Below are 11,465 nucleotides of genomic sequence, written 5' to 3' on the forward strand. Positions count from 1 at the left end.
TCCATCCATCATCTACCTATCCATTGATCCATCCACCCATCATCTATTTATCCATCCATCCATCCATCCATCTGTCCATCCATCATCCAGCTATCCGTTGATTATTGATGCATCTATCCATCCATCCATCCATTCATCTTCTATCTACCAATCCATCAATCCACAGATCCATCCATCTATCATCTATCTATCCATCTATCCATGCATCATTTATCTATATACCTGTCTACTGACCCAGCAATCCATCCATCTATTGATCCATGGATCATGTGTCTATTATCTATCTATTATCGTATATATCTATATACCCATCCATCTATCCATTCATCCATCCATGTATCCATGTATTATCTATCTATCTATCTATCTATCCATCTATATATATATAATCTATCTATCTATGGTAGTTGTTCAAGCCCCGCGTCGGGCTCTGTGCTGACCGCTCAAGAGCCTGGAGCCTGCTTTGGATTCTGGGTCTCCCTCTCTCTCTCTGCCCTTCCCCTGCTCATGCTCTGTCTCTCTGTCTCTCTGTCTGTCTCTCTCTCTCTCTAAAATAAATAAATAAATACAAACATTTAAAATATACTTGGAAAGTAATTTTTGAAAAAGCTCTGGGGCTGTGTCCAAACAGGAAACAGCAGATCTCTGTTTCAATGCCGACTAAACACCCTGCAAAAACATCTGTGCGGGAATGGGAGAGTTCAGTAGCGCTTTGCCAACAATCCCTCATTCCTTGAGAGCATGCTGCTCCTTCCAGATGGCGAAAACACAAATCAGACCCTGAGTCCTGTCTGTATTAGACATCGCCCTTGGTTCTTCCTCCCCCCCCCCCCCCAGCAAAACGCACAATGACACTAACATCATCTCCTTGCAGACTGATTTCCCGAGACAGTGCTGGGATATAAGACTGATCTAGTGGGCACCGGGCTGGCTCAGGCGGTTAAGTGTCTCATTCTTGATTTTGGCTCAGGTTCATGATCTCCCATTTCATGGGTTCGAGCCCTGGCACTGAGCTCCACGCTGACACCATGGAGCCTGCTTGGAATTCTCTCTCTCTCTCTCTCTCTGCCCCTCCCTGATCATGTGTGCACTCTCTCAAAAGAAATACATAAACATTTTTGAAAAAGAGTGATTTGAAAAGTGGCATGTAGATTCCTATGACCAAGTTAGCCGGGTAGATCTTATACACTTGTGTGCAGTGAAGCCATACCTTAGCTGTTTTGTTTTTTTCTTTAATATTACAGAAAACGGGGCGCCTGGGTGGCGCAGTCGGTTAAGCGTCCGACTTCAGCCAGGTCACGATCTCGCGGTCCGTGAGTTCGAGCCCCGCGTCAGGCTCTGGGCTGATGGCTCGGAGCCTGGAGCCTGTTTCCGATTCTGTGTCTCCCTCTCTCTCTGCCCCTCCCCCGTTCATGCTCTGTCTCTCTCTGTCCCAAAAATAAAATAAAAAATGTTGGAAAAAAAAAATTAAAAAAAAAAAAAATATTACAGAAAACACCCGAAAATATTATTGCCATCAACAGGGAAAGGAAGGACCTCAGTATCTATGTACTGCTCCAGTGGCAAAGCTTTTGGGACCCAGTCATTTATAGTCTTTACCATGTAAAGTCAGCTTAAAATGGGGCACCTGGGTGGCTCAGTCCATCAAGCATCTGGGTCTTGATTCTGGGCTCAGGTGGTGATCTCACGGTTCATGAGTTTGAGCCCCACATCAGTCTCTGTGCTGACAGTGTGGAGCCTGCTTGGGATTCTGTCTCTCTCTCTTTCTCTCTCTCTCTCTTTCAGAATAAAGAAAGCTAAACAAATAAAGTTGGTTAAAATGAAGCCACCAGAAACTATGCTCCAGCTGAGAAGCTAGGTTTCACATGTACAAAATACTTCACTGTAAAGAGGAGTAGGGGACAAAAGCCGCGGAAATCGTAACTGCGATAAACGCAGCCTGACAGGTCGTAGCCCAGTGCTGTTGTCTGTACAAAGCCACCGTGTACATCTCCCCTGCCCTGTTTTCCCACCCCATAGTCCAGAGCCCCAGTATACAGCAGGCGGCACATGCATGCCTTGTAGGCAGGAGCACAGCAGAAACCTGTCGTCCTGCTCGTCACTGTCACGCTTTCTAGGGGGCTGCACGATGCCCTGTGGGACGCCACGTCCTACTGTGTGCACGGCCAGGGGTCGGGCTGGAGGGACCAGGGGGCTAATCACAGCTGGTGGGACCATAGGCTGAGAAAGACAGCAACGGTGCGGAGACAGGAGACTTGGGCTCAGGTCATGATCTCATGGTTCGTGGGATCAAGCCCCGCGTAGGGGCTCTGTGCTGACAGCTCAGAGCCTGGAACCTACTTTGGAATCTGTGTCTCCTTCTCTCCCTGCCCTTCTCCCCGACTCGTGCTCTGTCTCTCAAGAATAAATTTTAAAACAAAATTAAAAAAAAAAATTTAACCCCCTCTTCTGGCAAAGTCAAACTATTTCCCCTACTGAGTTATCATGATTCTGGTTGGATTTTCAGATACTCATATCATAAGGTCTCTCAAGATCTTACTGAGAAAATTACTCAATGGTCTACTGCCTTCGATTAGGGAACTTTCTATCGTACTGTCTTAACTTTTCATTCTCTTTTTCTGCTACAGGACTTTACAAATACAAGATTTTTTTTAAGCTTCTGCTATAAGATGCCAAGCGCATTTACAATTATTTTGTTCATTGGCCATTGCGTTTCACTTAAAACATCCCGTCTGAGGCTAGTCACCAAAGCCTAAGTTATTTTTGTTGTTTTGTAGGTGGTAGAAAATAGCTTACATATTTTGTTGGGTAAGTCCAAATAATTGTTTATTATTTAATTTTCACATGAGTCCCTGCAATTTAAGGCAACTAATATTTATGTATACAAAGCATTTATGCACATGAAACGATATTTTAAAATACAAAAATATATGTCTCTACATAAATCTATATAAATATAAATCTATACGAATATAAATCTACCTGAAATGCTGCATAAAACCTCTCATAAAAAATATTCATATTTTATTTTATTTTTTTAAATGTTTTTATTTATTTTTGAGACAGAGAGAGACAGAGCATGAGCAGGGGAGGGGCAGAGAGAGAGGGAAACACAGAATCCGAAACGTGCTCCAGGCTCTGAGCTGTCAACACAGAGCCCGACGCGGGGCTCGAACTCACAGACCGTGAGATCGTGAGCTGAGCCGAAGTCGGATGCTTAACCAACTGAGCCACCCAGGCGCCCCAAAATATTCATATTTTAAATAGGTAAAAACTACAAGGCCTTTTTATTCCCCCAAGAGCACAAGTGCATCATCCAGATAACTTACAGAATGTCGGAGAAGTCCAACTGATTTTTAAGTTATTTTTAGTAGTTTCTGAAGTCTATTGAAGTAATGTTTATATATTTATGTGTGTATCAGATACATTTGTATCTACTCTACGGTAGGCAATTGTTTTCAAGGGAAATCTGTAGATACATTGAAGTTATCCAGGATGCCTGGTTATTAAATCATACGATTGTGGTTCCAGTTGACGGATCAATTCAGATAATCGCCCCCAAAGGACTGCATTTACAAAAAGTCGTACGCATTGACAGTTTCGTAAATGCACGTACATGTGTGAAAAAACAAAAACAAAAACAAACACGCAACGAAAGAGGCTGAAATTGTTCAGTAAGAATGTGGTACAAACCCCAGATTGATTCTTTCCACATGTTTAGAGATGCCGGCGGGCACAGAAGCCAGGGACCGAAATGTGCAGTGGACCTCGCTGGGGACGTAGCAGGCGCACGGGTGAGGGCAGGCGAGCGCGGCTGGTGGATGACCCCAGAGCAGAATCAGCACCACGGACAGGGCTGGCCACCGCGCCCGGGATGATGGCATCTTGTCCTGATTCGTTATCCCTGGACACCTGTCGTGGGACCACAGAAGGAGAGCCGTTTATTGTCGGGTAGCGCGCGCATGTGCAGCGAACGTTCTTCCAATTGTGCAAGATGGTTTGGGGCTTCCCAAGACATCACCGCATGGTGTCCTTCACTGACACTAGATATTCGGGCCAAGAGACTCGAAACTTATTTTCCTGATCTTTCCCCGCGATCTGGAACCATTATTTCGGAGGTCATCTCAATTCCTGACTTTGACGCTCCTATTTGGAAATCTGACGCTGTGACGAGCGACGGTATGGAATGGATGGAGACCAGACACACAAAAATATATGTACATGTGTGTTCATATATACAAATGTACAGATATTCGTGTATATATTTGCTCATCCATATAGAGAGAGGAGAGAGATACTGGTGTTTCTATAATAATAAAGTAACTTATTAAAGTAACTATAATATATAGTTTTATGTATATAGTAACATAATATATATTATAATATTCTTATAATAATAAAGTATCTGATTAAAGTAACTATAATATATAGTTATATATAGTAATATATATATATTATGTTTCTATAATAATAAAGTAACTGATTAAAGTAACTATAATATATACTTATATATATATAGTAATATAATATATACCATAATATTCCTATAATAATAAAGTATCTGATTAAAGTAACTATAATATATAGTTACATATACAGCAATATATATATTATGTTTCCATAATAATAAAGTAACTGATTAAAGTAACTATAATATATACTTTATATATATAACAATATAACATATATTACTATAATGTTTCTATAATAATAAAGTAACTGATTAAAGTCTCCGCCTCCAATGTTCATTCCGAGCCATTATATATTGTACATATTTGACTGAAAATAAACTTCTCAACAAGGTCGTTATTAAGAGTATACCCTTCTTTGAATGACATTCCTTGAGGTGTTGCATATGTCCTCTTACAGTGTTTAAGGGGTGCGCGCTCACTGAAGCAAAATGTATTCCACTACATCTGGGTGCGTGCGCTATAGGGGAAGAAGTTGGTGAAATCCGACATCAGATAAAGAGGAAAGGAATTGACCCACAAAACATGTGCAAAGAAACACGATCAGTGAGGCCATGCGCGCAAACGTGGAAATGCGCGGATATTTCAAGCAACAGTTTAGAATATGCGTGGTTATTTATTATTATTATTATTATTATTATTAGGTCCATGCTTTGCGCATCCGTTAATCATGTTATGTGTTTCTCACTTCTTGCAACGACTTTATTTAAAAATAATACACGTGTAAAGTGCGCAAAAGACACGCGCGTGCTCTGGGAAGGTGATAACCGCGGGCAACACGCTCTGATCCGCTCCCTCAGGCTAGGAATCCGGAGCTGTTGGTCCTTTAAACAACCTCGAGATAGACACCTTCTTCGGCCTGAGCGCGTCCTCTCTTGCAGCCTTTCCAGAGGAGGGGCTCAGCCTCCTGCAGCCTCCCCCGCCGACCGCGCCCGGAACGCGCGCTGTGCCCGCGGGCCACCCGGGCCCCCGCGCGCCGACGCCTTCTGTAAAGCCTCGGCTCTGGCCGGGTCGTCCCCGGAGACCGAGAGCGCGCGCCCCAGGGAAGCCCGGGCCTGGCGCCGCGCGCGCGGGGAGGTGCCCTGAGCCGGAGTCGCCGGAGCCGCCCGAGCCGCCGGAACCGCCGGGGCCGCCCCGGGGGGGGGCGAGGGAGGCTGGCCCCCGCCGGACCAGCTGGCCAGCTTCCAGCGCCGCTCCAAGGAAAATACGGGGTTTCCCGGAACGCGGCTCGGGTGGCCTTGCGGGGACCCGCGCAACAGGCGCCGTCCCTCCCGGGGGGAAGACTTGTCCGGCTTCCGTGCGGCTCAGCCGCCAGCGGGCCGAGGGTCACCCACATTCCAGAGTTCGAGCAGGAGGCGGGGGGACTTTAGCGCCCTCCGGGGAGGCCCCGCGGCTCTGCTGTCCCCTCCCACGCCAGGAGGGCTCGGGTTCCCTCGGGGGTCCCACGGGCGCCTCCCTGGAGAGCAGGGATGGGTAGGCGCGAGGTGGCCCGGGAAGGGAGCGGAGAGGTTAAGGCGACGGGTATCTTCCCGCCAGATTCAGCCTGTCTGTCCTTCCCAAAAGGCCCCGCAAACCCCCGGCCTAGTGGCCTGTGCGCCCTCGTCCTCGCCCCCACCCTTGGCCGACCCCGAACTGCCCCCGCGCAGCAGACACCGCGCCCCCTTCCCCGCGGGGGCCCAGGCCGCCCTCGGTCCTCACCTGTCCTCCGGAGGCCGCGACACACGGGAGCGGGGCGCCCTGACTCACCGCCGGGGGTCCGCCGGGGCCATGCCCTTCCCGGGCCGGGGGCGAGGCGGCGAGGCTTCCCAGCTCGGCGCGGCGAGCCGGCGCCCTTTTATTCGCGTCGCCGAGAGGCTTCCCCGAGTCCACGCCTCGGCCCACCCCCACCCTGCCCTGCCCCACCCCGGGGAGACGGGGCGCGGGCCCGAGCCCAGGGACCCTGGCCGCGCGCGCTGCGCTCAGCCCTCCTCGCGCCTCTTCATCGCGCCTTGCCCGCTGCGGCTGCGGGAGCGGCCGGGGCCCAGCGCGCAGCGGCTTTGGGACCGAGTCCCGCCGATCCCGGAGCCAGGCCGGGGACTAGGGGCCGGGGGCGCGCCGGGGTGCCGAGCCGGGCTGCAAAACGGCCGCCTTTCCTTCCGGGGAAGGGACAAGGAGCGCGCTTTGCACCCCTCCGCGCGGGCCGGAGTTTGCTCTGGCGGCTTCCCCCGAACCCGTGTGCGGGCGGGAGCCCCCTCCGGCAGGCCCGGCTGCAACGTGAGACCCGCAGCCACGCCCTCCCGCCTCTCCGGTGGCTCCTGGACGCCCGCCTCTCCCGGCCGCCAGACTCGGCCTGCCCGGAAGGTGGGAGCGCGCTCCTCCCGCCCCCACGAGCGGCCTGCGGGGGCAGGGCGGGGGCGGGGAGCCGCGGGGAGCCTCGGTGCCGGCTGCGGGAAGCTGGGGGCCACCTGGGGAGGGGGCGCGACAGCACAGCTGGAGAGCGCCGTGTGTCCAGGAGCCAGATGGGGACGCAGGAGAAGGGCACCCAGCTTCCAGAAGGAATGAGGGCCCTAGAAAGTTAGGAAGGGATCAGGTGAGGACATTCCGCGCAGAGACACCCCCCCCCCCCAGCCCCTGGAAGAAAGGACAGAGCTTCTGTGAAGAGAGAAAAAAAACTAGGTGTCCAAAGGCCAAGATTCAGGAAAAGAACATTCCAGAGGTCCTGATAGAGCCTTTGCAAGGCCGGCCATGAGACGGGGAGTCTTGGGACGCGGCCGCAAAGGAGCCCGGCGCTCGGTTGCTTCTGATGCCTGGAGTCCGGGCTGCCTCGGTTTCTCCCAAGAAACACAGTGTCCGTGGGTTCCTCCGCGTCCCTTGTCCACGGTGGTATCCACAAGGTAGGTCATCAGTAGACGCTGGTTCACAAGTGGCTTGATTCACTTCCTGTATAGCTTTACTTTTCAGTAGTAAGTGCAGACCTATTTGGTGGGACTTGTTCTATGAATTTGTAAAAATCTTGTCCCCACAACATCTTCTCATGTTTGTTAATGGCATTGCCATCGTCTACTGAGCCGAACTGGAAACTCACATCATTCTGCCCGTGTGCCTGTCTGGGGGGACCTCACAGTCACCCGGTAGCCCAGTCTGGTGGATCCTGGCTCCTAAGATTGGTTGGGCCCAGTGGATGGGGCTTTATACCCACCTCTCTAGCTGCCTTGGGAGGGACGCTCATTTCCAGCCTTCTGGGCCTCCTGCCAGTCTCTTCCTGCACCAGTCCCTTGTTTTCTCAATGCCCAGTGGGTCACCCAAGCTGGGAAGGTTGCCAAGGTGCCCGGAGGTGACATTCGACGTGCCAAGCTCTTCCCAGACTGTCCCCACCCCCTTGCAGCTGCTGTTCTGAAGAAATGGTAGAGATCGTGCCTTCTTCTCTTGCCAGTGATGGGTGAACTGAATGAATGAGCGAACGAGGTTCAATTCTGCCAAGGAACGTGTAGATCGAAAAGGTCAGTCTGCAACTCACACAACAAATCCTTGCATATGGCATTACGGTTCTCAATGACTGTGCCACGAAAAAAAGAAATCAGTGCTTTGATGTGTTCAATCCTTTTGTGTGGACACTCACTTTGGCAGCTTTGGTTTGCTTTGCCGGGGGTTGAGTCCATGGGTTGGAACCGTGTTTTAGGCATCGTGGAATCACCACCAGTGCCAGCAAAGTTCCTTGAATCCACCAGAGGTAGAAACGCATGTCGGTTGAGTTAAAGTCACGTGTTTGATCGCTGTTCTACCACGTGGAGGGTGGGGAGGAAAGAGAACGCTAGCTCCTTCGAATGTGCTTGGGGCAAAGGAGTGATATTGACGTCCATATTGCCAGGGGTCCATGGGATTCGTGCTACTGTCCAAACGGCATGTGTCTGGATGGATGCATGGTGTACCTAGTGATTTCGCCAGCTAGTGTCTTCCTTGTCCCCATTTCAACCAGAATTTTGACAATAGCTATGCTGTGGACTGGGTGGTGTCCCCTCGAATGCCCTACGCAGAAGCCAGTCCCCTCCATGGGGTTTGTATCAGGAGGTGAGGCCTCTGGGAGGTGATGAGGAAGGGACTCGTGCCCTTGTGCGTAGAGATCAGACGTCGCGATGTCTCTGTCGACCATGGGAGGTCTCGGCAAGAAGGTAGCCATCTGTGAGCCACGGAGAGGGCTCGTTCTGGAAGCCAGAGCCACAGGCATCGTGATCTTTGATCTAATGGCTTTGCCGGCTCAGTCCCCAGCCTCCAACTCCTGCCCTTGTCCTAACTGTTCTTTTAAGGACACGGGGATAAGACAAGCTCATGGCTCAGAGGCTCCCTACAGTCCTCTCCTGTGGGGGACCCACCATCAGTGTGTGTCATCTGAATTATTGTGAGAACCTCAGGACCCGTCTTGTTAGAAGGGTACAGATGTCCCAGCGGTCGGTAACTGAGTCACACAGCAGGGCTGAAGCCACTCCCTCCTCCTGGTTTCCTGGCTGGGTGGCCTGGAATATGCTATTCGGCCTTCCTAACATCAGCTTTTCCACATGTGAAATAAGGACAGTGATGCCCCCTTGTCAGTGCTGTGCGAGGCAGTAGGGTATCTGTCCTTAATGCGGATGATCCGGTGAACCGACCGTCATTTATTTTTACTGCGTTCTTGTGTCTTTTGTGTCCCTTCCCCCAGCCCTTCCCCCTAATCAAGGCAGGATCCCTGCAGGGACGGATGGGCTGTTTCTGGCTGCAGGGACAGACGGGCTGTGGCTTTTGAATGGGAAAGTTTAATATTCCAAGCGGGGCCGTGCATGAGCAAGGAGTGACGTGGCTCTTTGCTTGACAGGGATTTTAAACCTCACTTCTGAGTCACATGACTGCCCTGGCCGGCTGCTGTCAGGCTCCATCACCCCGGGAAGGACTGACCCTGAATCCTGTCCCATGACCAGGAGACAGAGAAAAGAGCCTACACAGGAAACGTCTCCTCGCGTAGCTGGGAGTGAGGAGGCTTGTTTCCTTTGTTTGTTCACACACCGCGCGCTCGGAACTCTCCTGTTCCATTGCCTGGACGAAAATGCTTCCAGATTTTCTCGGCAGCATAATTTAAAGGGGAAAAGACATCAGAGGCTCAGGGCAGATCTCCCGAGCACAGTCGAGTTAGTGTCTCTGCCCACGAGGCTGGGGAAGACTCTGCTCAGCCAGTAGGGCAGCGACATGCAGAAAATGCATCGTGTGCAGCTGGGAAGTCAGTCGGGCCCGTGGTGGGGACTCCGCTCCCCATGACTCGGGTCTAGAAGGGATTCTGGGCAACAGGAAGGGTGTTGACCCCTCGCCGCCCGTTAGGTGAGCAGAAGCCCCTTGAACAACGAAGGTCATGGGCACATGGTCCTTCACGCTGGGTCCCCAAATGCTGCCGGGTGGAAAACCACCGCAGGGGGATGAGGTCAGGGAATTATCAGCCTGTCCTCCGTCCCCACCACGCAGGCCAGTGACAGGCAGACGGGGGGGGGGGGGGCAGGCGAGGGGGCGTCTGCGCATTCCAGAGCATGGCCTCCAAGGCCTCCGCGCTGGATGGCACTTTGGTAAACACCAAGCCCTTTGTCCCTTTGCAAAATGAAAACCGCGCAAGGTCTCGACCTCAACGTGAAAATATTCACTGGAGAAAGGGGTCCTACAGACGATGAATATTCAAAGTTCTACAAAGTGTTGTAAAGACTTTTTAAAAAAAGAATTTTTTTTTTTTTTGGACGACCCATTTTGGCCATGCGAGCTGTCTCTAGGAATGCAAACCCAGTAGCTTCTAGGGTATTTCCGGGGGAAGCTGGCCCAGACGCCAGAATGAAGGAATGTCATTAAAAAGCTCCTTCTGAGGCTGAAGGCTGCTGAGACCCAGCCCTTCAGCGGGTCCCCTAAGGACATTTCTCTGGGGATTCCTTTTGCAAAGTAGGTTGTGTAACCTCATTGATGGACACAAGATGCCTTCTGGACACAGTTTAGGCCATTCTGAATCCTACAAGTAGGAAGGAATCCTTGTGCACAGTGGCCCTACCCTGCACGTCAGGGAATAGAAATGTGCTGATTTTCCCCATTGGTATAAAGGCAGGTGTGTGTTTGTCTTAAACATCCGGAAACAACGAAATGAAACAAAACAAAGCAAAACCCAAGCAAAACAAAACACCCAAATGAAATCCAAAGAAATTATCCACATGCCTTGGAATGTGGTGTTAAAAGATGTAAATACAAGTCATTTATGAATAAACTGGGGGAAATACATGACTCAAATGATTATATAAATCTCTGGAGGAGAAAATGACACGCCCACACAAGACACTGAATTCTTACAAAGGGAAAAAAAAAGGCTAAGAAAAGATTTAACTGAAACAGAAACTGTGCCGTGTGGTAACCATTTCTAATTAGGCTTCAAACTCGGATACCTCCTGCAAGAGTTTCCTGGGGCTGTCTTAACAAATTAGTACCAAAAACCAGGGGTCTGAAAACTACAGGAATGGATCCTCTCCCAACTCTGAACATCAGAAGTCTGAGATCCAGGCAGGGATGCTGAGATCCAGGCAGGGCAGGGCCACTGAGATCCAGGCAGGGCAGGGCCCCTGAGATCCAGGCAGAGGAGGGCCCCTGAGATCCAGGCAGGGCAGGGCCGCTGAGATCCAGGCAGGGAAGGACCACTGAGATCCAGGAGGGTGCAGGGCCACTGACATCCAAGCAGGGCAGGGCGACTGAGATCCAGGAGGGGCAGGACCACTGAGATCCAGGCAGGGCAGGATAACTGAGATCCAGGCAGGGCAGTGCCACTCAGATCCAGGAGGGGAAGGGCCACTGAGATCCAGGCAGGGCAGGGCCCCTGAGATCTAGGAGGGGCAGGGCCACTGAGATCCAGGCAGGGCAGGGCCCCTGAGATCCAGGCAGAGCAGGGTCCCTGAGATCCAGGCAGGGCAGGGCCGCTGAGATCCAAGCAGGGCAGGGCCACTGAGATCCAGGCGGGGCAGGGCTGCTGACACC

At 51.3% G+C, this 11,465-nt stretch overlaps 1 protein-coding gene across 1 annotated transcript in view; it reads right to left on the reverse strand.

Moving 5' to 3' along the window:
- The window catches only part of MXRA5 (matrix remodeling associated 5), a 29,360-nt gene extending 23,110 nt beyond the window's left edge, over positions 1-6,250 (reverse strand). Inside the window, exons 1-2 of the mRNA XM_049643338.1 lie at positions 6,168-6,250; positions 3,694-3,912 (exon numbers count right to left, since the gene is read on the reverse strand). Coding sequence (XP_049499295.1) covers positions 3,694-3,884 — 191 coding nt within the window. The 5' untranslated portion in view covers positions 3,885-3,912; positions 6,168-6,250. The remainder of the gene's footprint in view (positions 1-3,693; positions 3,913-6,167) is intronic.
- Between the last annotated feature and the right edge of the window lie 5,215 nt (positions 6,251-11,465).

This window comes from Panthera uncia, chromosome X, assembly GCF_023721935.1.
Source record: "Panthera uncia isolate 11264 chromosome X, Puncia_PCG_1.0, whole genome shotgun sequence".
NCBI classification, from domain to species: Eukaryota; Metazoa; Chordata; class Mammalia; order Carnivora; family Felidae; genus Panthera; species Panthera uncia.